Source organism: Rhinopithecus bieti, unplaced genomic scaffold (genome assembly GCF_001698545.2).
Source record: "Rhinopithecus bieti isolate Rb0 unplaced genomic scaffold, ASM169854v2 scaffold_26504, whole genome shotgun sequence".
NCBI lineage: Eukaryota > Metazoa > Chordata > Mammalia > Primates > Cercopithecidae > Rhinopithecus > Rhinopithecus bieti.
Genome location: NW_016812891.1, coordinates 282,518 through 309,764, shown reverse-complemented (window position 1 = coordinate 309,764; position 27,247 = coordinate 282,518). Strand labels below are relative to the sequence as shown.

Below are 27,247 nucleotides of genomic sequence, written 5' to 3'. Positions count from 1 at the left end.
GGGGGGGGGGGGGGGCTTCAGCCCAGAGTTGAATCCTGCCTGGACAACACAGTGAGACCTCATCTCTTTTAAAAGAAAAAAAAAAAAGGCCAGGCATGGTGGCTCACACATGTAATCCCAACACTTTGGGAGGCCGAGGCGGGTGGATCACATGGGGTCAGGAGTCGCGACCAGTGTGGCCAACATGGTGAAACCCCATCTCTACTAAAAACACAAAAATTAGCTGGGTGTGGTTGTGGACACCTGTAATCCCAGTTATTCAAGAGGCTGAGGCAGGATAATCACTTGAACCCAGGAGGCAGAGGTTGCAGTGAGCCAAGATCGCACTCCAGCCTGGGTGACAGAACAAGACTTGGTCTCAAAAAAGTGGCTCACACCTGTAACCGCAACACTTTGGGAGGCCAAGGCACGTAGATTGAGCTCAGGAGTTTGAGACCAGCCTGGGCAACATGGTGAAACCCTATCTCTAACCAAAAATGCAAAAATTAGCCAGGCATAGTGTTATGTGTCTGTGGTTCCAGTTACTTGGGAGGCTAAGATGGGAGGATCACTAGAGCCCTGGAAGTCAAGGTTGCAGTGAGCCATAATTGCACCACTGCATTCCAGCCTGGGTGACAGAACAAGACCCTGTCTCAAAAAAAAGAGAGAGACTAAAGCAGCATTAAATGAATGCCTGTTCATTCAAGCATTTCATTTTGTTTTAAAACTTTAATAAACCATTTCATTTCTATGACATAGGATCAGTTTTTCTCATACCAAGCCTCAAAATATATATATATTCTTGGGGATCTGTGACTTTTCTCTATATCTCGGTGTCTTTATTCCAATGATCATTTTAGAAATTAGCATACACATATTTCTGCATGATCTTCATAACTATACTTTAACTTTCTATTAGCATGAAATTTCAGTGCCATCTTTGTAGCAGTTTTTACAACAACTTTGGTAGTGCATAATTCATTTTATGTATTGACAAGAGATCTGATTATAGTTATATTGGCTTGTCCAAATGTCACAATTAGCCAGGTGTGGCGGCTCACACTCGTGATCCCAACAACTCAGGAGGCTGAGGTGGGAGGATTGCTTGAGCCCAGGAGTTCAAGACTAGCCTAAGCAACATAGTGAGCTCTTGCCTCTATTAATACATAAAATTAAAAACTAAAAAAAATTTTTAAGTCAGAATAAACAACAATCATTCCATATTTACTAGTATACCAGTAGATATAAAGCAGAACCTTTTTTGCAGTGATGAGTGACAGTTGAAAGACATTTTTCATAGAATAAGAGTTAATTTCATATTTACTAAGTTAAGGTGTTTATTTGATACAAATACAATATAGTGTGACAGGGTAATATAATAATATACTACTGAGTGAGAAAAGAACAGAATAGCTTGTTATACTGTGATCTTTTCATGCCAAATGAAGGCCAGAGGACATTGTGGTGTATCATATTTGCATTAGTTCAGTAAGAGAAAAACAAGGAAAGCATAAAGTCTTCATACAGCTCACAGTAGGCAAAATGAACTCCAAAAACATGAGCAAGGCAGGAGTGGCATATTCACATTGAAAGCAGCAAAATACCATCTATAGTGAAAACTTAATATTGTTAACTTGAATATTTTGGTACAGTAATATGATTTTGTGCTGGATAAATTTTTTTATGGTTGCACTGTAAAGGCTGTAAGCAATAAAAGTTTGTATCTAGGTTTATATTTGTATACTTTTAGGTGAGATAAAAAATACTTTGTCAGTCCTGAGGGTTCATATTAATACATTTGAAAAGCACTGATCGACACGATCTAGCAGAAAAAAAAAAATGGAAATGATATTACTAATGGAAAACCAAAAGATATCTTTTTTTTTTTTTTTTTGAAACAGGGTCTTGCTTTGTCACCCAGGCTAGAGTACAGTGTCTTAACCACGGCTCACTGCAGCCTCGACCTCCCAGGCTCAAGCAATCCAAGTAACTAGGACTGCACTGCAGGTGCTTACCTCTATGCCCAGCTAAGTTTTCTATTTTTTGTAGCGATGGGGTTTTGCCATGCTGCCCAGGCTGGTCTTGAACTCCTGGGCTCAAGTGATTCTCCTGCCTTGGTGGGGATTACAGGTGTGAGCCACCATGCTTGTCCCAAATCCTTTCTTAGGGGCCATTTTCACATTTCCCTAATTTCTTCCCTGCCTCTCAGTTTTAAAAGTGTTTATTAATGTATTTTAGTAATAAAACAATGCAGAAATACTATTTTAAAAATATGTAAATACTGTAACTCTAGAATAACCAGAATTTGGGAGGATTTTTGAACCAGCAGTGGAAGTTTAGGAATAGGGTTTCACCAGGGACTACGTTCCTGCTTTGCATGGTGAACTCAGACTGCCAAGCAATACCTGCTTCCTTGACCCTGGTCTTCTCAGCTATTCTCAGGTTAGTGATTGCAAGCATGCATTTGGCCCCTCATCATATGCTAACTTCACAACAGTACAGTGTTAACTTCTAGGTGAAATCATGAGTGGAAAAAGCAGCTAAAATCACAGAAAGAGCCTCTCATGAATAAGTGAAAAGTTAGCACCAATCAAGTAACAATGGAAGGTATCAGCCACTTTTTTTTTTAAAGGGCAGATGGCTTCATTCTTTTTTATGGCTATATGATATTCTATTGTACACATAATATGGCATTTCCTTTATCCATTCACCCGTTGATGGACACTTAGGTTGCTTCCATATCTTGACTGCTATTGTGAATAGTTCTGCAGTAAATATGAGAGTGCAGATATCTATTCAATGTCCCAATTTCCTTTTTTTTTTTTTTTTTTTTTTGAGACGGAGTCTCGTTCTGTCCCCTAGGCTGGAGTGCAGTGGCCGGATCTCAGCTCACTGCAAGCTCCGCCTCCCAGGTTTACGCCATTCTCCTGCCTCAGCCTCCCGAGTAGCTGGGACTACAGGCGCCCGCCACCACACCCGGCTAGTTTTTTGTATTTTTTAGTAGAGACAGGGTTTCACTGTGTTAGCCAGGATGGTCTCGATCTCCTGACCTCGTGATCCGCCTGTCTCGGCCTCCCAAAGTGCTGGGATTACAGGCTTGAGCCACTGCGCCCGGCCCTTTTTTTCTTTTTCTTTTTTTGGATATATACCCAGCAGTGGGATATCTGGATCATATAGTAGTTGTATTTTTAGATTTTTGCGGCACCTCCATATTGTTCTACATAGTGACTCTACTAATTTACATTCCCACTAACAGTGGGTTCCCCTTTCTCCACATCCTTGCCGGCATTCATTATTGCCTGTTTTTTGGATAAAAGCCATTTTAGCTGGAGTGAGAAGACATCTCATTATAATTTTGATTTGAATTTCTCTGATTAGTAATATTAGTCATTTGTCATCTTTTGAGAAATGTCTGTTCAGACCTTTTGTGCATTTTTAATCAAATTTTTTTTTTTTTCCCTACTGAGTTGTTTAAGTTCCTTATGTATTCTGGTTATTAATCCCACGTCAGATGGGTGGTTTGCAGATATTTTCTCCCATTCTGTGGGTTGTCTCTTCACTTTGTTGATTATTTCCTTTACTGTGCAGAAGGTTTTTAGCTTTATGTGATCCCATTTGTCCAATAATCAGCCCTAAAAAAGAATAAAATCCTGTCATTTGCAAAACATGGATGGAACTGAAGGACATTATGCTAAGTGAAATAAGCTAGACAGAGAAAGACAAATATCACATGTTCTCACTCATGTGGAAACTAGAAAAAATAAATGAACTCATGGAGATAGAGAGTAGAATGATGGTTGCCAGAGGCTGTGAGGTGGGGAAGGAGGGAGATAAAGTGGAAATGATTAATGAGGACAAAAATACAATTAGAATGAATAAAATCTAGTATTTGGTAGCACAGTAGAGTAACTATAGTGAACTGCAACTTATTGTATATTTTTAAATAACTAAAAGAATGGAATTGAAATGTCTAATACAAATAAATGATAAATGCTTGAGGTGATGGATATCCCAGTTACCCTGATTTGATCATTACACATTGTCTGCCTGTGTACATCATATGTACAACATACACGTATATATACAAGTTATCCAGAATAATTAAAACCTTTTAAAAGCGGGAGGCGAATGGATTACTGTCTGTGGTCTTCTGCTTTCCTTCAGAGAACACATAATCAAAAAAATGCAGATCTGGACTGTCATAGAGCAAAATAAGACTTTGTAAGCATATAAGGAGAATATAGAGAATAAATAAATGTAGCTAATAGTTGGAGGTTAATGTCTCTGTCTCAGTACTATCATAGAGAAAGACAGACTTTGTCAGCAAAAATTCCTATGAAGAGAATATGGAGAATAAAGTAGCTAATAGTGGAGGTTAATGCCTCTGTCTTAGTTAGACTTCATAAATTAAAATTTTTGTATGTTGACAGTTTTCTACTAAACTATTGGTCATTCATATTTATAATAAAGGTATATTTGTGCCTTTTAAAATTGAGCTTTATTTCTCCCTTTTATGTCTTTTCAGAAAATTAATTTTACTTAAAAAAATGTGTTTTTATTAACTTTTGAGCATCCCCAGTCATGGCCTAAATTGTGAAACCATTTCTTTTCCTCCTTTAAATCCTCTCTTAGCCCTTTAATGAAGTAATGCTTTTCAGGTTAGGAACCTTGCCATAAAGTAGCAGAATCTGTTAATTCAATTACTTCTCCTTCCCTCTTCTACCTCCCCCTCACTCTAGTGCTGCTGAATTCTTACTACATGGTCTTCAGGGGTAACTGCAGAGTTCTGACTCTTTTGGGTATAACTTTAATGGGTCAGAGTAAGAGCATTAGGCAGACATTTAAGACCGCTATGTGTATGTACAAGTATATACTTACTTGTAAGTATATATCTCAGAAGTGTATTTGACTTTGACACTAAGATGGCTTGCTCATGCAGCTCTTTGTCCTCACATATTTAAAAGTTGACCTTGTCCGGGCACAGTGGCCTGTAATTCCAGCACTTTGGGAGGCCAAGGCGGGCGGATCACGAGGTCAGGAGATCGAGACCATCCTGACTAACACAGTGAAACCCTGACTCTACTAAAATGCAAAAAAATTAGCCAGGCGTGGTGGCAGGCACCTGTAGTCCCAGCTACTCGGGAGGCTGAGGCAGGAGAATGGTGTGAACCCAGGAGGCGGAGCTTGCAGTGAGCCCAGATCGTGCCACTGCACTCCAGCCTGAGCGACAGAGCAAGACTCCGTCTCAAATAAATAAATAAATAAATAAATAAATAAAATAAAATAAAATAAAATAAAAGTTGACCTTGTTTGAAAGTGGCAGCAGGTAACAGAACATTTTATTCAATTTGAGTTTTATTCAATTTGAGTTTCCATTAGATAACATGATTTTTGTAATGTATTAAGTTATAGTTTACATTCTCAAGATTTTCTAATGTACTAGAGGTCTCAGCAGAATTCATAATGTTAATTTAAAACCCAAGGCCAGGCGTGGTGGCTCACACCTGTAATTCCAACACTTTGGGAGGCTGAGGCGGGTAGATCATTTGAGGCCAGGAGTTCAAGACCAGCCTGGCCATCATGGCAAAACCCCATCTACTAAAATATGAAAATAGCAGGGCATGGTGGCACACGCCTATAATCCCAGCTACTCGGGAGACTGAGACATGAGAATTGCTTGAACCCAGGAGGCAGAGGTTGCAGTGAGCCAAGATCACACCACTGCACTCCAGCCTGGGCGACAGAACAAGACTCTGTTTCAAAATAAATAAATAAATCAGAATAAATAAATAAATCCCAACTCGTTTCTACTACCAGTTTTATTATTTATTCCTTTGTTCATATACCTAATATGTCCTTTGTAATGCAACTTTAAACAGCCTTTTAAATACTATTCAATCCTACATTTAGTAATTCAAATTTTACAGTAAAGGGAGAAGGATCATTATTGCTATTGTTTGCTTCTTAACACACACACACACACACACACAAAAACAATGTGCAGTTTGCATTTTAAAATTGCAAAGGGAATGCTCCGTTTATGTTTTATGTTGAATGGCAACTTTTCGCACTCTTAGCTTCAATGAGTTTAATAAATAAAACAGCATTGTTACATAGTCTCTTTAATTTATTTAACTGTAAATCTCATTAGCATGCTTCTCATATTTGTCAAGGCCCAGCATCTTTTTGTTTCGTAAATTCATGCCATGGTCACTGTTAAAATTCACTAGTCACAAATGAAAAAACCTTCCTAGATATATATCTACCTATTTAATTTATTGAACACTTTTAATGTATTTCCCATCATATGATTAGATACATTTTTCCTTGTATAACTAGTCACAAGATTGAAGTTCAGCATTAACTTTAATGATATTGAGAAACATTATCATCAACACTTCAACAGAAAAATTTTGAGAGATACATGTACGTATACTCATGCACCCGCAAAGAATGCTTTTCTGCCTAATGAGTTGTAAGGGCACATAAGAAAGTTCTTGAATAGTTCGGGTACGGTGGCTCACACCTGTAATCCCAGTACTTTGGGAGGCCGAGGTGGGCGGATCACGAGGTCAATAGTTCGAGACTAGCCTGGCCAATATGGTGAAACCCCGTCTCTACTAAAAAAAAATAGAAAAATTAACTGGGCATGGTGGCGTGTGCCTGTAGTCCTAGCTACTCAGAAGGCTGAGGCAGGAGAATCGCTTGAACCCAAGAGGCAGAGGTTGCACTGAGCCGAGATCACGCCACTACACTCCAGCCTGGGTGACAGAGTGAGACTCCTCAGAAAGAAAAAAAAAGAGAACTTGAATAAACAAGGATTATTCTTCCAAGAATCCAGTGTAGCTGTGTACCTTGTAACAAGTGCAGTCCACTTACTGTTACACTCAAAGACAAGTCTGCGTATCGATTGGTCCTTTCAAATTCTTCACCTCAGTTTCTTCTTGAGTACTTGTAGAAACAATGATGCACTAATTTCTTTTTTACGTTCTTTTCTCCTTGTTTCGTTTCTGGGAATATTTAGTAATTAAGTGTATTATGTGTTAAAGTTTGTTGACTTACACTGAGCTATGTTAAGAAATTATTTCTAATGTGTTTGTACCAACAGGTTGGCGATAGTATTGTTCACAAAGCCAGAGAGACCTTGGAACGAGCTATTAAACTGGTGAATGATACCAAGAAATGGGGGGCTAGGGTTGTATATGGCGATACTGACAGGTAATGGGTTTTTGGTTTTCTAGTTGTCTTTTTGCATCTCTCCATATCTTCATTTCAGTGTTTAAAATGGCTTACGGGAATCCTTTCTAAAAATAGAATTCTGAGTCCTTTCCAGTCCTTACGATCTCGTGATCAGAGTTAACACAGATCCTGATTTACCAGATATGATCATAAGAGACAGTTTGTGTCCTGAGCCACAAACTGTGAAGATTCCTATGGCTTCCCTCCAAGTAGCTCTTAGCCAAGTAGATAGTGATCTGTGAACTAACTGTGTACACAGGAGTCTAGTTTATTTAAAGAAACTACTTTTAATGTGAATAATTCCTCTAATACAGCTGCAACTGTCTGAATTTAAGTGTATATCTTAAAATAATTAAACTGTTTTTGAAGGATAATTGCCAGAACTGTGAGTGGTTAACTTACCACTCGGCCCCAGAATATGTTGACCTTCTAAGAGAAGTGCATATAGGCAAATACAGTTTTCCATTTGACTCCAGAGGGTCCACAGACTTACTCAAGCCCATTATTTATGGATTGACAAATAATGTGCCTGCATTTGAAGGCACATTATTAAGAATGTAAGTTATTAACACCAGCTTGCATGCTTCCTTGTTTGCTGTGATATTTTTCAGGTTTCAGTTATTTATGTAACATCTTTTTTGCATGGCTTATTGAAATTCTTCTAAAATGTAGGCTCTATGCAAATTTCTTACAGTGAAATTTTTTCCCTATTGGGGACTTAGAGTCACAGTGTGAACATGCTAAGAGCACTTGCCTCAAGACCTCTGATCTCTTTACAGTCCAATAGGAGATAATGCTTCTAATCATTAAATAGCTTATAAGTAATCTTTGAAAAGCATTTAATCTTATCCAGTTCTTTAAAATGTTCATACAGACAGCATAATCATATTAATGCTGAATGAGACTTTGCCTTATAGAGCAGCTGTTTCATTACCAGCAGGTGGGGATAGTTTCAAATTATCCAGGCCCTAATTACCCATATTCTCTCCTGTTCCTCATAGAAAGCCACTTCTTAGTTTGGCTTTCGTTATTTTACTGTTCTGTGAAACTACTTCTGCTGGGTATTCTAGCAAAATAAGAGTTAATAAAATAAGCTCTGCATTTGTTAGCAGAACTTAAAAAATATTTAGGCAAAAATGTTAATCCTTTAACTTACTGATTTTAATTCAGGGGCTATCCATGTTGTTGACAACATTCAGAAGTCAGCATGATTCTGATTGTAGTTACATTATTTACCCTTTAAGATCTATAAGAAGTCAAGCTACAAAAAATAACAGACTAACAGAATGTCAGAGCCGGAAGGGATTTTGATATTATTTAGGCCAGCAGTTTTCATACTATTGGGAGATCTTAGAATGTGCCTCAAATGATGCTTATTAAGAACAACTTTCCCTAAGATAAGAAATTTAAGATCTTGCAAGTAGTCATTAAAGAGCCATAAATTGATATTCAGTGTTTTGATTCCTAACTGATGCTTTCTCTCTACATCAGATTTTATAGTTATTGTATGATTCCAGTCAAAGGAAATTTACTTGCAATGTCATTAAAACTTTTGATCACCATTCACTACCTGATACATTCAACAAACATTGGCCAGGCATGCTGGCTCATACTTGAAATTCTGGCACTTTGGGAGGCCAAGGCAGGTGGATTGCTTGAGCCCAGAAGTTCAAGACCAGCTTGGGCAACAAAGTGCAACCCTGTCTCTACAAAAAATTTAAAAATCAGCCAGACATGGTGGTGTGCACCTGTACTCCTAGCTACTTGGGAGGCTGTGAGGTGGGAAGATCACTTGAACCCGGGAGTTCAAGGCTGTAGTCAACCATGATCATGCCACTGCACTCCAGCCTGGGTGACAGAATGAGACCCTGTCTCAAAACCAAGAAACCCAAATGTTTAGTGACGTCTGTATGAGGGCAGTTCACAACAGTGTCACCCTGGCAGAATACAAGTAAGTTCTTGAAGGGGGACAAAAAAAGAGTACCGTAGTTTTTGGCCCCACAGTGGGCCAACAATATTTTACTCCTTAGTAATTACTTTCTCTTGTTAAATATAATTTAAATTTACTTTTTTTTTTTGCCTTGGAAGGACAATGATGAAAGGTTGAGAAACACTGCTCTTGGGATAATAGGTAATATTTGGTGGAGTGCAAAAGAGTTCCTGGCTGGGCGCAGTCGCTCACGCCTATAATCCCAGCACTTTGGGAGGCTGAGGCAGGCAGATCACCTGAGGTCAGGAGTTTGAGACCAGCCTGACCATATGGAGAAACCCCATCTCTACTAAAAATACAAAATTAGCTGGGTGTGGTGGTGCATGCCTATAATCCCAGTAACTCGGGAGGCTGAGGCAGGAGAATTGCTAGAACCTGGGAGGCAGAAGTTGCAGTGAGCCAAGATTGCACCATTGCACTCCAGCCTGGGCAGCAAGAGTGAAACTGTGTCTCAAAAGAAAAAAAATAAAAAATGGCCGGCGTGGTGGCACACACCTGTAATCCCTGCACTTTGGGAGTCTGAGACAGGTGGATCACCTGAGGTCAGGAGTTCAAGATCAGCCTGGCCAACGTGATGAAACCCTCTCTCTACTAAAAATTAAAAAAATTAGCTGAGTGTGGTGGCACATGCCTATAATCCTAGCTACTCAGGAGGCTGAGGCAGGAGAATTGTTTGAACGTGGGAAGTGGAGGTTGTAGTGAGCCAAAATTGTACCACTGCACTCCAGCCTGGGCAACAAGAGCGAAACTCCAACTCAGAAAAAAAAAGTTCCCAACTGAGAGTGAGGAGATCTGGATTCTTTTTCTAATTATACTCCTAGATGATGGCATAGCCATTAATAAGTCATTTTGCCTCTCTGAGGCTTAGTTGCCTCTTCATCAAAATGAAGGAAATCTGATAGATGAAGGCAAATGACCTTCCAATTATGATGACATTCCAATTATACTTTCAGTTATTCTTAAATGTACAATAAATTATTGTTGACTGTAATCGCTCTGTTGTGCTATCAAATACTAGGTCTTATTCTAACTATATTTTTGTACCCATTAACCATCCGCACTTCCCCACACATACACAGTACCTTTCCCAGCCCCTGGCAACCTAGTAGAAAAAGGCCGGGGCGGTGGCTCACACCTGTAATCCCTGCACTTTGGGAGGCCGAGACAAGTGGATCACCGGAGGAGTGATTGCTCTCTTCATTTTTTTGAGACGGAGTCTCGCTCTGCCCCCAGGCTGGAGTGCAGTGGCGCGATCTTGGCTCACTGCAAGCTCCACCTCCGGGGTTCATGCCGTTCTCCTACCTCAGCCTCCCAAGTAGCTGGGACTACAGGTGGCCGCCACCATCCCCAGCTAATTTTTTGTGTATTTAGTAGAGACGGGGTTTCACCGTGTTAGCCAGGATGGTCTCAATCTCCTGACCTTGTGATCTGCCCGCCTCAGCCTCCCAAAGTGCTGGGATTACAGGAGTAGAAACTCATTTTAAAACAGTGTTTCTTATTGTAGGCTAGTCACTTCCATTCTGTCACATGACAAAAAATTTCTGTTTATTCTGTGCAGCCTTCTTGAAGCTTAGCTCCAAATCAAACTGGCCGAAACAGCTTAGATGGATTCAAACAAACTCACATTACTGGGTAAAGTCTCAAATATAGACCCTATAGTAATAACTTTTTTTTTTTTGTCTCTGTTGCCCAAGCTGGAGCACAGTGGCACAATCTTGGCTCACTGCAACCTCCACCTCCCGGGTTCAAGTAATTCTCTTGCCTCATCCTCCCAAATAACTGGGACTACAAGCATGCGCCACCATACCCAGCTAAGTTTTGCATTTTTAGTAGAGATGGGGTTTCACCGTGTTGGCCAGACTGGTCTTGAACTCTTGATCTGGTCTGATCTTGAACTGGTCGTGATCCACCCACCTCGGCCTCCCAAAGTGCTGGGATTACAGGCATGAGCCACCGCACCTGGCCAATAATAACTTTTAAGATGTGAAGTATATATACCTTTATCATTTTTATGGAATTATAATTTTTAACATGTATAATATGTAATAAAATATAAGAATGTATAGGCCCAAGTTACCAGCTACCATGCCAGTCAAGATATAGAACACTTTTTATCACCGTAAAAAGTTTTCTCATTCTCCCTTTACAGTGTATCCCTTACCCTCACTCCATGCCCTAGAAAACCACTTACCTGATTTTTATTACCATAGCTTAGTTTTGCCTATTATAAAACTGTATAGAAATATGTGTATGTCCACTGATTTTAAATGTTACATATGGCCGGGCACAGTGGCTCATGCCTGTAATCCCAGCACTTTGGGCAGATAACCTGAGGTCGGGAGTTCAAGACCAGCCTGACCAACAAGGAGAAACCCTGTCTCTACTGAAAATACAAAGTTAGCCGGGTGTGGTGGCGCATGCCTGTAATCCCAGCTACTCAGGGAGCTGAGGCAGGAGAATAGCTTGAACTTGGGAGGCGGAGGTTGCAGTGAGCTGAGATCACACTATTGCACTCCAGCCTGGGCAACAAGAGAAAAAAAAAAATGTTGCACTCATCATTGCATCTGAACATTTTAAGAATAATAATCTTACATAAAAACAGTTTGGCAGTTGCACATGAAGTTCAACATACCCTTAGCATATGACCCAGCGATTCCACTCCTTTATGCTTATCTTAGAAAAAAGAAAACCTGGCCGGGCGTGGTGGCTCACACCTGTAATCCCAGCACTTTGGGAGGCCAAGACAGGTGGATCGTGAGGTCAGGAGATCAAGACCATCCCGGCTAACACGGTGAAACCCTGTCTCTACTAAAAATACAAAAAATTAGCCTGGCGTGGTGGTGGGCCGCTGTAGTCCCAGCTACTCAGGAGGCTGAGGCAGGAGAATGGCATGAACCTGGGAGGTGGAGCTTTCAGTGAGCCGAGATCGCGCCACTGCACTCCAGTCTGGATGACAGAGCGAGACTCCGTCTTGAAAAAGTGAAAGGAAAACCTATGTCCACATGAGAACTTGTATACAGTTCTTCATTGGAGCTTTGTTCGTAATAGTCCAAAACTGCAAAATATCTAAATGTCTATCAGTGAGTGATTGGATAAGCAAATTGTGGTATATCCATACAGTGGAATACTACTCAACAATGGAAACAAACCAGTTGCTGTTATTCTGACACCATGGATGAATCTCAAAATATGCCGAGTGAAAGAAGACAGATGTAAAAGAGTACATACTATATACTTTCATTTATATAAAATTTTTGTTTATTTACTTACAAACAGGGTCTCACTATTGCCCAGGCCCATCTCAAACTCCTGGCCTCAAGCAGTCCTTCCACTTCAGCCTCTGGAGTTGCTGGGATTACAGGCAAAAGCTACTACACCCAGCCCATTTATATAAAATTCTTGGAAAAAACCTATAGTAACAGAAAGCAAGTCTTATGTATGGAACCTGGGGCCAGGAATAGACTGAAAAATTATTGCGAAGGAGTACAGGGAGGTCGAGGCTGCAGTAACCAATGACTGTGCCACTGCACTTCAGCCTCAGTAATAGAGTGAGACCCTACCTCTTAAAAAAAAAATTAAAATCAGGTAGTATTGGTATAAATGAGCATCAGATGGCCTATAAAGAAACTACAAAAACCTTCAGATGGTTCAAAGTATAGCCTAGATTGAAGGTCTAATTAAGGCATTTTTGTTCTACCTTAGTGAATATTAAAATTAATTCAGATTGAGACAATATTTATTTTAAAGGCTTAGTAGAGTTGAATAAACTACTTTTTTCCTTTCTTTTAATTTTCTTTTTTTTTTTTTTTTTTTTTGAGACGGAGTTTCGCTCTGTGGCCCAGGCTGGAGTGCAGTGGCCCGATCTCAGCTCACTGCAAGCTCCGCCTCCCGGGTTCCCGCCATTCTCCTGCCTCAGCCTCCCAAGTAGCTGGGACTACAGGCGCCCACCACCTCGCCCGGCTAGTTTTTTGTATTGTTAGTAGAGACGGGGTTTCACCGTGTTAGCCAGGATGGTCTCGATCTCCTGACCTCGTGATCCGCCCGTCTCGGCCTCCCAAAGTGCTGGGATTACAGGCTTGAGCCACCGCGCCCGGCCTAATTTTTCATATAGGCTCTCAGGCAAGTACTGTCTCCGATATTAGCAGGAACTTTTTCCAAAGAAACCATCCAAAATGGGACTTAAAATCCAGTATAAAACACTTCAGAAATATGAGATTGGTTTATATGGCTAGAAACAGGAATACTTAAAGTCATGTTTCAAGATATCATCCATTTCCACTATTTAATGTCTTTTCACTGGAACTATAAGTGAAAATGAATTTTATAGTCTATTTTACTTAAATATTAATCATTACTTCTGTTGGTGGTCAGATTGTAGTATATACTGAAATAGAAAAAAATATGCATTTTGTCAGTTATTTTTGAGTATATTTAGTATTGGTATTTTGAGTATATTTTGTATTGGTATTTTTTATTCATATAATACAATATTATTCATTACCAAATAATATCCATTATAGCAAATGAAAAGATTTACAGATATACACAACGTGTTTATAATGTCTTTTTTCTGTACGACATGATTACAGATGTTGATTTTCTTCCTTGTGTCTTTTTATGTTTTTTAACTGTTTTTCAGTTAACATACATTACAGAATATATGTCTTTTTTGTTGTTTTTTTGTTTTGTTTTGTTTTGTTTTGTTTTTTGAGACAGAGTCTCACTCTGTCTCACCACCACGTCGGCTAATTTTTGTATTTTTTTAGTGGAGATGGGGTTTCACCATGTTGGCCAGGCTAGTCTCAAAATCCTGACCTCAGGTGATCCACCCGCCTCAGCCTCCCAAAGTGCTGGGATTACAGGTGTGAGCCACAGCGCCCAGCCAATGTCTGTCCTTTTTTTTTTTTATTTTTTTTTTTTGAGACTCGAGTCTTGCTCTCACCCAGGCTAGAGTGCAGTGGTGGCCAATCTCAGCTCACTCGCAAGCCAGTTCCGCCTCCCAGGTTCATTGCCATTCTCCTGCCTACAGCCTCTGGAGTAGCTGGAACTACAGGTGCCCGCCCCCATGCCTAGTTAATTCTTTTTTTTTTTTTTTTTTTTTTTTTTTTTTTTTGTAGAGACGGGGTTTCACTGTGTTAGCCAGGATGATGGTCTCGATCTCCTGACCTCGTGATCTGCCCGCCTCGGCCTCCCAAAGTGCTGGGATAACAGGCATGAGCCACCGCGCCCGGCCCAATGTCTGTCTTTTTTAAGTTGAGTGGTTCTGGCCTTAAGGAAACTTCTCCCATATCACAAGTACATCTTCTATTTTCTTACAATCACACAGTCTCTTATTTTGTGATGTACTTAGCTATGTACCACAGTAGTCCCCAACCTTTTTTTTTTTTTTTTTTGAGATGGAGTCCCAGGCTGCAGTGCAGTAGTGTAATCTCAGTTCACTGCAACCTCTGCCTCCCAGACTCAAGCGATTCTCCTGCCTCAGCCTCCCAAATTGCTGGGATTATAGGCATATGCCACCATGCCTGGCTAATTTTTATATTTTAGTAGAGATGGGGTTTCACTATGTTGGTCAGGTTGGTCTCAAACGCCTGACCTCAGATGATCCACTGCCTTGGCCTCCCAAAGTGCTGGGATTACAAGCGTGAGCCACTGTGCCTGGACCACAGTGGTCCCCAACCTTTTGAGCACCAGGGATCGGTTTCATGGAAGACAATTTTTCCGCAGACTGGGTGGTTTGGGGATGAAACTATTCCACCTCAGATCATCAGGCATTAGATTCTCATAAGGTGCACACAACCTAGATTCTTCACTTGTGCGCAGTTCACAATAGGGTTCATGCTCCTATGAGAATCTGATGCTGCCACTGATCTGTCTCATCTGCCACTGATCACAGACTGACTGGTATCAGTCTGCCGCCTCGGGGTTAGTGACCCCTTGTGTACCACACAAAGCCTTAAATGTCCAGGGATGATCCAGGACTTTCTTGACTACTGGGATATCTGAGCTGCTCTGTGTGTAGCTAAGTTAGAAATATTGGATGTCTTAAAAGATTTGTAACAAGATATGAGTACACATGGAAAGTAATAAAACAGGAAAGCTTACATAGGAAGCATCTTAAGAAAGAGTAAATAGGAGAAAGGGAGTTTTCTTTGGCATTAGACAGAGTCATAGCCAGGAGAGTTACTCTTGATAAAATTTTTGTTGTAATGACTTCCTCATTACCTTATTTTTAATCCCCTTAGTATGTTTGTGCTACTGAAAGGAGCCACTAAGGAGCAGTCTTTTAAGATTGGTCAGGAAATTGCTGAAGCTGTAACTGCTACCAATCCTAAACCAGTGAAATTGAAGTTTGAAAAGGTAAGAGGAATGTAATATTAGTAACCACATATAAAACTCACATGTGTTCTAGAGACCTCTGATTTGTTCAGTACATTTTCAGGATCACTGACAGTATATAGGTCTATTAAAGTGTTAAATTTGGGCCAGATGTAGTGGCTCATGTCTGTAATCCTGCTGTGGCCTTGGGAGGCCAAAGCAGGAGGGTTGCTTGAGACTAGGAGTTTGACACCAGCCTGGACAACATAGCCAGACCCCATCTCTACAAAAATTAAAAAGTTAACCAGGCGTAGTGGCACACACCTGTAGTCCCAGCTATTCCAGAGGCTGAAGTGGGAGGATCACTGGAGCCCAGGTGTTCAAGGTTACAGTGAACTGTGATTGACCAGTGCACTCCAGCCTGGGGAACAAAGTAAGACCCTGTCTTAAAAAAAAAAAAAAAATTACATTTTAAGTATTTTCTCTTTTGTATAATTTTCCCAAAATTTGTTTAGTAATGTATATATGTAAGGAAATGAAAACTTTGTTCCAGTAACTATTATTGTGTAACAGATCACCCCAAACTTAATGGTGTAAAACAGCAAACATTTCATTCTGCTCACAGATTTTATGGCTCAGGAATTCAGACAGGGTGCAACTGGAATGGCTTTTCCCTGCTGCACAATGTCTAGTTCCTCAGCTGAGAAGACTGTTAGGGGTTAGGGGTAACCCAACCAACAGCAAAAGGCTGAAACCATCTGAAGCTTGCTTACCAATCATGTCTGGTGATTGATGCTGGCTGCTAGTTGGGACATCAGCCAGAACACCTACCAGTGGCCTCTCACCGGGGCTGCTTGTTTTCCCTCACAACATGAGGGTTGGGTTCTAGGTGTGAACATCCCAAAGAGAAACAGACAAAAGCTGCTTTGTTTTTTATGACCCAGGCTCAAAGTCACAGTGTCACACACCTCTCTGGATTTAAAGGGAGTGAACATAGACCCCACTATTAATAGGAAGAGTGACAAAGTCACAATGGAACAAGACCACATAGGATGGAAGATAAATTCTTTCTTTGCAAAACAAAGTTTACCACAAGGACTTTCAATTCTTTTTCACTTACCTTCGTCTGCTTAAACACTGTGAGAGCACAAAGGAAAGGAGGAATTGTGTCCTCCTGGGCTGGAAAGAGAGACTCCATATAGGAAGTAACGATGAAATGTGTCTTGAAAAATGGTTATGTCTTGAAAAATGGTTAGAATTTCAGTTGGCAGACATGGGGCTGCAATCATTCTGAACAGAAGAAAATGGCATGTATGGAATTGGAAAAGCACAGTATGGACATACAGGGTAGCAGGAGATCTGGAAAAATAAAGTTGAGACCAGACTATAGACTGTCTTGAATGCCAAGCTAAAGTGTTTATACTTTATTTAGCAAATAAACAAAACTGGTAGTGCAAAAGAACAAAATTGGTAGTGCAAGAAAAGGAGTGAGCAAGTGGTAACAACTTAAAGACAATTCATTTTGCTCCCACGTCTTATATCATGAATTTGTTGGGCCCTAAGTCATATTTAGAATTTTTTTAATAATGGATATTTGACTAAAGAAAGCACAGAGACATAAAAATAAAATATTCTTGGTGGGGGAAAAATGGTTATTAAGAGGCATTTTATTAATTTTACCACAGGTATATTTGCCCTGTGTTTTACAAACAAAAAAGAGGTATGTGGGTTACATGTATGAAACACTGGATCAGAAGGACCCAGTATTTGATGCAAAAGGAATAGAAACAGTCAGAAGAGATTCCTGCCCTGCTGTTTCTAAGGTAAGGTTTATCTGTCTTGTCATCATCTGTGAGAAAGAAGCGGCTAAAGTATCTGGTGCAAATGTAACTATCCTGAAACATACATCTAGGTGAAGGAACTATAGCCTGTATAATTATATATAAGTATAGAAGAAACTGCATTAATTTTGAGAATTTTATTTGTAATATTTTGTTTTGGTTTTGTTTGTTTGAGACACGGTCTCACTTTGTCACCCAGGCTGGAGTACAGTAGTCCAATCCTGGCTGCCTACAGCCTTGACCTCCTGGGTTCAAGCAATCTTTCTGCCTCAGCCTCCTGAGTAGATAGAATTTTATTTATAATAAAAACAATTTATTTGATTTTAGTACTTAAGTTTCTGACTTCCCCCCATACCTTATGTTTTATCAAAATTACTAAAAAGCAGTACATGAGAGTTTCCTGCCTATTGCCTGGAGATCATATATGTCATATTGTAACAACTCCCAAAAGCAGAGCAGGATAAACAAGAGAAACAGACCCGGTGTGGTGGCCCACACCTGTAATCCCAGCACTTTGGGAGGCCAAGGCAGGCAGATCACTTGAGGTCGGGAGTTCGAGATCAGCCTGGCAAACATAGTGAAACCCCATCTGTACTAAAAATACAAAAATTACCCAGGTGTGGTGGCACATGCCTATAATCCTAGCTACTCGGGAGGCCGAGGCGTGAGAATTACTTGAACCTGGGAGGCAGAGGCTGCAGAGAGCCAAGATCACAACACTGCACTCCAGCCTGGACAACAGAGTGAGACTCCATCAAAATAAAAAAAAAGAGAAACAGAGAGATTGCATAAGTAACATAAGCCATTCCAGATTAACTGAACTTTCACTTATTTGGATTATCAAATGCAAATTAGGAAGATTTCCAAACAATTAGCTATAAATTACTCAAATTTCTCAACCATAATAACCATGGTAGTTTGACTTTTTCTTTACTTGGGCCTAGACTCCTGTAGCAAAACAAAAATAAATGGTATAAATGGGAATAGCACTCTATATACTATTTTGTGAGAGCATTAAAAGCATAATGGATTGAATATTATCAATGTATTATGTCATATATATAATATGTGAATTTGGGATTTTTTTCAGCACTATTTCTGGAAGAGATATAATCCAGTACCTTCTTTCTCTGTAGGCAGAATTGCACCCAAGCTAAATTAACAAGATTATTGTATAAATATCCATTGGTTCCAGTATTCAGAATAAGACACAGAGCTTTCACCTAGAACTAACTTAAATTTAATCTACTTGGCCTATAATCCCAGCACTTTGGGAGGCCGAGGCGGGCGGATCACGAGGTCAGGAGATCGAGACCATCCTGGCTAACACTGTGAAACCCCATCTCTACTAAAACAAAAAAGTAGCCGGGTGTGGTGGCATGCACCTGTAGTCCCAGCTACTCAGGAGGCTGAGGCAGGAGAATTGCTTGAACCCGAGAGGCAGAGGTTGCAGTGAGCTGAGATCATGCCATTGCACTTCAGCCTGAGTGACAAAGCAAGACTCCATCTCGGGGGGAAAAAAAAATTAATCTGCTTACATAAATCCACTGCATGTTGGTTATTTCCTAGTAGAAATTTCCAACACAGAAAATTCTGTCACAGTTATTTATCAACACCATAAAAAGTCAAAAAGGCTGATTTGGATTTGACTGCCTGGTAATCTTTAAACTTCTCTGTGCTGCCTGTGACTTAATCAGGACCCTTTCTATACTGGTAAATAAAAAACCAATATGTGAGCTCGTGTCTGGTTTCTTGTACCTAGAGTGCTTTGACTATTAAAAAAAATTGCATGTTTTATGTTGCTTATCACATAGCAAATGTTTATCTGCATGTCATTCTACGTGATTTTCCTCAAACTACATGATATTCTGTTTTTAGAAATAGCAAGCTCTATAAAGTCTCAAATAACTTTGAATTTTAATAATTTTATTATTCTATCATTGTAAGTAAGAGATTATTTAGGGAGGTTAGCAAGTTACCCAGTAGTTACATAATTGAAAGTATAATAACAATGGTGAAACATACTAGGAGATATTTTATCTTTACTTGCATATCTGTTTTGTTTTAAGATACTTGAGCGTTCTCTAAAGCTGCTATTTGAAACAAGAGATATAAGTCTAATTAAACAGTATGTTCAGCGACAATGTATGAAGCTTCTGGAAGGAAAGGCCAACATACAAGACTTTATCTTTGCCAAGGAATACAGAGGAAGTTTTTCTTATAAACCAGGAGCTTGTGTGCCAGCCCTTGAACTTACGAGGTAATGATACCCTCAGTACCTTGCCAGGATAGTCCTGGGATTCTGCACAGGTCTAGAGTACAATTGTTTCTTTACCTGCGCACATGAAGCCTCACTGAAGGTTAGTGAATACTCCCTCATACTTTGTAAGGTGTGAAGAGGAAATCCTCTTTTGGGCTTTCCTTCAGAAACTTATGCAAAGAAATTGTGACACAGTGCTTGATTCATTTGTTTTTCGTACATCAAAATGATTAGGTAGTCCTTAATATTGTTCTGCCAAAGCATTTAGATGGTATCATATTGGAATCAGATTAACTGGATAAATTTTCTCTTATCTTTCATGGTAGATTTATGATAGTTCTTATTCTTAGGGGATAAAATACATCTTTTTCCCGCCCCCGGAGGCAGGGTCTCACTCCGTCACCTAGGCTGGAAAGAAGTGGTGCAATCACAGCTCACTGCAGCCTTGACCTCCCAGGCTCAAGCGATCCTCCCATGTTGGCCTCCTAAGTAGCTGGGATAACAGGTGTGCACCATTATGGTGGCTAATTTTTTTGTGGAGATGGGGATCTCACTGTGTTGCCCAAGCTGGTCTCAAACTCCTGGGCTCAGGCGATCCTTGGCCTCCCAAAATGCTAGGATTACAGGCATGAGCCACCACTCCCACCTAAAGTACATCTTAAGCTAGTTGATATCTGCCAACTCATTATTTTCCAGGTAACAATGATTTATGGAGTAATTTTTAAACTCCTGTAGCATATCTATATTGGTGTCAACTAAGCAAAATGTATATTATTCTCAAATAGTAATTATGTTTTGAAAGTGTCTTTTGTAGCTTTTTCATTGTTTTATTGTTGTTTAATTCTGACTTAATTTGCGAGACAGATGGCTTCCGTGACAGTATTTGAGTGTGGTGTTTTTTTTTTTTTTTTTTTGAATTTGAATAGGAAAATGCTGGCTTATGACCGGCGCTCTGAGCCTCAAGTTGGTGAGCGAGTGCCATACGTCATCATTTATGGGACCCCCGGAGTACCACTTATCCAGCTTGTAAGGCGCCCAGTGGAAGTCCTGCAGGACCCAACTCTGAGACTGAATGCCACTTACTATATTACCAAGCAAATCCTTCCACCCTTAGCAAGAATCTTCTCACTTATTGGTATTGATGTCTTCAGCTGGTATCATGAATTACCAAGGGTAAGCTTACCAAATAGTATGTGTACTCTAACTATGGAGAGATTTCACTCCAAATTTTCAGTAGAACTAAAGATTTTTTGTGCTATTGATATGGGAGTGCTGGGAAGGGAAGAGTGTGGTCCCGTTTAATGATACGAATAGGGAGAAGCGAAGTGCTGGGTAGAGAAAGGTGGGTCCCTGGCCAGGGCTCCACCCCCACGGACCTAGGTGAGGATAGGCACTCCTGCTTTCATGCCCAAATGTTGTATTTTCCAAGACCACCTTGGCCCGCCACGCCCCAGTCCTGGGCCAATAAAAACCCAAGACCCTAGTGGGCAGACACACAAGCGGCTGGACGTCGTGAGGAACACTTCGGTGGAAGACCCAAGTGGCTGGTTGTCAAGAGGAGCATGCCAGCAGAACAGCACACTGAGAGGCACTGGCATGCTGGCAGGCCATTGACCGGCAGAACGAGGTGGAGTTTGGCCAGGGCAGTCGGAGAAGAGACGGGGTCACCTAGCAGCCCAACCCCAGGGGAAAACCATCTCCCTTCTGATTCCACCATCACATGAGAGCTACTTCCACTCAATAAAACATTGTACTCCAAGCCCACGGGTGATCAGATTCTTCTGGTACACCAAGGCAAGAACCCGGGATACAGAAAGCCCTCCATCTTTGAGACAAGCTAGAGGGTCTGATTGAGCTGGTTAACACAAGCCGCCTATAGACAGCAAACTAAAAGAGTACCCTGTAACACACACCCACTGGGGCTTCAGCTGTAAACGTTCACCCCTAGACACTGCCGTGGGGCCAGAGCCCCACAACCTGCCCATCTGTATGCTTCCCTAGAGGTTTGAGCAGTGGGACACTAAAAAAGCAAGCCATTCCCCCTGTCGCACACCCTGCGAAGGGAACAAGGGAACCTTTCCTGTTTCACTATGAGAGCAAAGCAGATCCTCTATCCTAAACTGGCAAAGATGCCACGCTCTTCTGGTTTCCTAAAAGAGAAACTTTTAAGTATTCTATAAACACATTCCTAGCTTCTGTCAAGTTGTCCAAATTATAGAAATATTAAAATAAATCCCACAGTTTCAATGGTGAACAGCCACAAAATAACGTAGAATAAACCAGTTAATGGAAAATAAATGGACAGCAAAAATTCCTTCGAAATGAATGTCTAAGAAAAGTGTAGGATTTAGTATCTAGACACACTAGACACAGTCCTGAAGAAACCAGAATTACTGCAATGGTAAAATAGCATTGTAGTTGTTCTCCAACTTATGATGGTTCAACTTAAGATTTTCCTACTTTATGATGGTGCAAAAATAATATGCATTCAGTAGAAACCATAGTTCAAGTACCCATACAACCATTCTGTTTTTCATTTTCAGTACAGTATCCAATAAATCCCATGAGATATTCAACACTTTATTATAAAATAGGCTTTGTATTAGATGATCTTGCCCACCTGTATGTTACTGTAAGTGTTCTAAGCACATATCCTGGCTCTAACACAGGAAATTCATATTCTTTATTACTAATGTTCATTTCATCACCAGCAAGAATGTTAACCCAATGACATTTGTAAGAGGCTAACCTAATAACTTTCTTACAAAGTGATTTATTGCGCCACTATTCACAATAGCAAAGACTTGGAACCAACCCAAATGTCCATCAATGATAGACTAGATTAAGAAAATGTGGCACATATACACCATGGAATCCTATGCAGCTGTAAAAAAGGATGAGTTCATGTCCTTTGCAGGGACATGGTTGAAGCTGGAAACCATCATTCAGCAAACTATCACAAGGACAGAAAACTAAACACCACCTATTCTCACTGATAGGTGGGAATTGAACAACGAGAACACTTGGACACAGGGCGGGGAACATCACACACCAGGGCCTGTCGAGGGGTGGGAGACTAGGGGAGGGATAGCATTAGGAGAAATACCTAATGTAAATAATGAGTTGATGGGTGCAGCAAACCAGCATGGCACTTGTATACCTATGTAACCTGCATGTTATGCACATGTACCCTAGAACTTAAATTATAGTAATTAAAAAAAATGTATCTGATAATAAGATGTAAGTTCCATGAAAGCAAGGACTTCATTCATTTCTGTAGCTCCAGTGTCTGGAACAGTGTCTGGCACATAGTAGCTACTCAACATTTGTCCAATGAGTAAGTGAATGAATGAATGAATGAATGAATGAATGAATGAATGAAATAATGCCTGAGTAAACCTGTAATTAGCATGAAAATAACAGCTCTGCTGTGAAACTGACTCAGACTTACTTCTGAATGGATGTTTTTATAGATCCATAAAGCTACCAACTCCTCGCGAAGTGAACCTGAAGGGCGGAAAGGCACTATTTCACAATATTTTACTACCTTACACTGTCCTGTGTGTGATGACCTAACTCAGCATGGCATCTGTAGTAAATGTCGGAGCCAACCTCAGCATGTTGCAGTCATCCTCAACCAAGAAATCCGGGAGTTGGAACGTAAACAGGAGCAACTTGTAAAGGTACAGTTTTGTTCCATAGGCCTGGAATCACAAGCAGTCTGATCTTACAGGAAGATATAGTCAACTCTTGAATTACAGTATGAGATATGAAACTGGTATGTAAAGTGAAATGAAGAGTCTAAATGATAAACTTCGTAAAATCTCAAAATATAATTAAACTATTAATAATGGTTTAATTTGTTTTATAACTTTTTTTCAGTGGAATAGTGTATTGTGTTTCTTCATAGCTACAACAAGAATGGCCATCCTTCCAATTTCTTTTATAATACAGGTTGAGCATCACTAACTGAAAAAAATCAAAATTCAAAATGCTCCAAAATCTGAAAGTTTTTGAGCACCAATGTGACTCCCAAAGGGAATGCTCATCAGAGCATTTCAGAGTTCAGATTTTCAGATTAATGATACTCAACCAGTAAGTATAATGAATGCACTTATTCCAAAACCTGAAAAAATTTGAAATCTGAGACACTTCTGGTCTTAAGCACTTCAAATAAGGGATACTCAATGTACAGTATTAAAAAGAAGGAAAACTCTCAGTTGCTCTATTAGTGCTTACCATTCTTTAAAGGAAAATACCTAGTTGTCTTAGAGAATTGCTTGCTAGTAAACTTGGAAGGTTTACAATTCTGTGAGTCCAGACAGATGATTAATGGCATGATTGAGTCATACTGTGTGCCAGAGACTGTTCTAGGCACCCTTACAGGTGAGTAAACTGACACAAAGAGTTTAAGTGATTTGCATGTTATAGTGCTGATAAGTGGCTGAGGTGGGATATAGACGTAAAATGCAAGGATGATTTTTAAAGTATGGGAATTCTAGCAGAAATAAACAACAAACATCTCGAAGTAAGTTGAATTAAATCTAAAGAAAAATTGGCCACCTCACACCCCCCAATAAAATCATTACTCATTATTGTGGCTGATAAGTCATCTCCATTCTATCCCTACCTGCTATCCCTCTGTCACCATTTCTTGCTCTTCTCTGTGTCACACTCTGTCTACCTCCACCCATACCACACTGAACTTCTCTTAGGTCTGTGAATGCTCCTCGCTGTCTCCTCCTGGCCTTTAAACACCCTGCTCCTTCTGCCAGGAACACTTCACCCATCCCACCCCACCCTGCATCATCTGAGGAATTAGCTGAAACCCCTACACTGGGTGAAGCCTTCCCTGCAGCAGACTCCTGCCATAATCTCCTCTGCTTTACTGTGATTTGGGGTTCGTCTGTCTTCCTCACTAAATAGCAAATGAGCCAGTGAGGACAGAGGCCCTGTTCTTTCACTGTCAAGTCAGTTATGCCTAGCATATAGCCAAGTCCATGGGGCTGGTCTGTAAATATTTATTGAGTGTATGAACAAGTTCCTACTTAATGCATGATTAAAGAAGGAATATATCACTGGAGCTATTACCAACCCAACTTTTCAGCCATTTTGTACCAGTTTTGTGGTTCTAGTTAGTACAACCACTGAAGTCACTGGGTGCTCCCAGCTTCTACTTATTTTATAGACTTCAGTCCTGATGGCAGCAGCCAACTCTCATAGAAAATTCCCTTGTTAGATCCTAGTATGAGGCCTAGGTGAGAGCAGGACTTCCAGAGCTCTGCTAAGGTCAGGCTGTTAAATGGTCCTTTTTTTCCTAGACTTTCTTATGTTGTTTCTGCACTCAGTGACAAACACATCACTACTTGGTGCCATCAATTTACCCAGAGCCCATCCTTCTTCAACATTAGGTGTTCATTCTTTTTTCTTTGTATTTATTTATTTTTATTTTATTTTATTTTTTAAGGCAGAGTCTCACTTTGTCACCCAGACTGAAGTGCAATGGCATGATCACAGCTCACTGCAGCCTCAACCTCCTGGGCTCACATGATCCTCCCAGTTCAGCCTCCCAAGTAGCTGGGACTACAGGCATATCCCACCATGTTTGACTACTTTTTTAATTTTTTTTTAGACATGGGGTCTCACTATGTTGCCCAGGCTGGTCTCAAACTCTTGGACTCAAGCAGTCCTCCTGCTTCAGCCGCCCAAGGGCTGGGATTACAGGCATGAACCACCATGCCCGGCCATCTTATTTCTTATAAAAATACAGTTTAAAAGAAAGTGATGCCACAGCCATAAAAAAAAAAAGAACAAAATCAGCCAGGCGTGGTGGTGGGCTCATGCCTGTAAATCCCAGCACTTTGGGAGGCCAAGGCAGGCAGATCACTTGAGGTCAGGAGTTTGAGACCAACCTCACAAATATGGAGAAACCTCATCTCTACTAAAAAGACACAATTAGCCAGGCATGGTGGCACATGTCTGTAATCCCAGCTACTCAGGAGGCTGAGGCAGGAGAATCACTTGAACCCGGGAGGCAGAGGTTGCAGTGAGCTGAGATCGCAGCATTGCATTCCAGCCTGGGCAACAAGAACAAAACTGTCTCAAAAAAAAAAAAAGTCATGTCCTTTGCAGCAACATGGATGCAGCTGAGGCCATTATCTGAAGCAAATTGACTCAGAAACAGAAAATCAAATACTGCATGTTCTCACATATAAGTTCTCACATATAATAAACATTGGGTACTCGTGGACATAAAAATGGGAACGATAAACACTAGGGATTCCAAAAAGGGGGGTGGGGAGAGGAAAAGTTGAAAAACCACTTGTCGGGTACTACATTTACCGCATGGGCAACAGGATCATTAGAAGCTCAAGCCTCAGCATCATACAGTATACCCATGTAACAAACCTATATGTGTACCCTAGGATCTAAAAATAAAATTTTAAAAAAGCGATGCTATTTATAAATAATGATGGTTGTCATCTTTCAAGAGCTATTTTAATTTGAGGTGTTTTTCAAGAATGTTCAAATGAATGTCTCCCATGCACTAATTTGTAGAAATTTTTAATGATGCAGAAATTACTAGAGATGTAATGAGAATTAGAAACACATCCAAACAGGAGATTTTACATCATTCTCAATCCAAGACCAATCAAGTGGTCAGAAATGTGAAATTATGGAAATTCTAAACATTGTAGGTCAGACCTTGTGATTATATGTCAAACTCTGTAACCCAGTACCAAAAAATATACTTCTTAAGTATTTCTAGAATGTTTTTAAAAAGGCCGTATCTGGCCAGGCGCGATGGCTCTTGCCTGTAATCCCCACACTTTAGGAGGCCAAGGCAGGTAGATCACCTGAGGTCAGGAGTTTGAGGCATTTGACCAACATGGAGAAACCCCAACTCTACTAAAAAATACAAAAATTAGCCAGGCATGGTGGCACGAGCCTTATACTCCCAACTACTCAGGAGGCTGAGGCAGGAAAATCACTTGAACCCGGGAGGTGGAGGCTGCAGCCAGCCAAGATCACACCACCAAACTCCAGCCTGGGTGACAGAGCAAGTCTCCATCTCAAAAAAAAAAAAAAAAGTCATAGTTTAAAGAAACCCTCGGCAGGGCATTGTGGCTCATGCCTAAAATCCCAGCACTTTGGGAGGCCGAGGCAGGAGGATCACTTGAGGTCAGGAGTTTGAGACTAGCATGGCCAACATGGCAAAACCCCATCTCTACTGAAAATACAAAAATTAACAGGGCGTGGTGGCAGGCACCTATAATCCCAGCTACTTGGGAGGCTGAGGTAGGAGAATCACTTGAGCCAGGGAGGCAGAGGTTACAGTGAGCCGAGATTGTGCCACTGCACTCCAGCCTGGGCAACAGAGTAAGACTCTATTTCAAAAATAATAAAATTAAAATAATAAAAATTAAAAATTAGCCAGGCATGGTGGCAGGCACCTACAATCCCAGCTACTACTTAGGAGGCTGAGACAGGAGAATCGCTTGAACCTGGGAAGCAGAGGTTGCAGTGATCTGAGATCATGCCACTGCACTACAGCCTGGGCAACAGAGTGAGACTCCATCTCAAAAAAAAAAAAAAAAAAAAAAAAAAGGAAAAAAAAGCCCC

At 40.5% G+C, this 27,247-nt stretch overlaps 1 protein-coding gene across 1 annotated transcript in view; it reads left to right on the top strand.

The window, feature by feature from the left end:
- The window catches only part of REV3L (REV3 like, DNA directed polymerase zeta catalytic subunit), a 189,596-nt gene that overhangs the window by 155,251 nt on the left and 7,098 nt on the right, over positions 1–27,247 (top strand). The window contains 6 exon segments of the mRNA XM_017847095.1: positions 7,088–7,197; positions 15,451–15,565; positions 17,209–17,346; positions 19,434–19,624; positions 20,551–20,797; positions 23,098–23,307. Of these exon segments, the coding sequence (XP_017702584.1) occupies positions 7,088–7,197; positions 15,451–15,565; positions 17,209–17,346; positions 19,434–19,624; positions 20,551–20,797; positions 23,098–23,307 (1,011 nt within the window).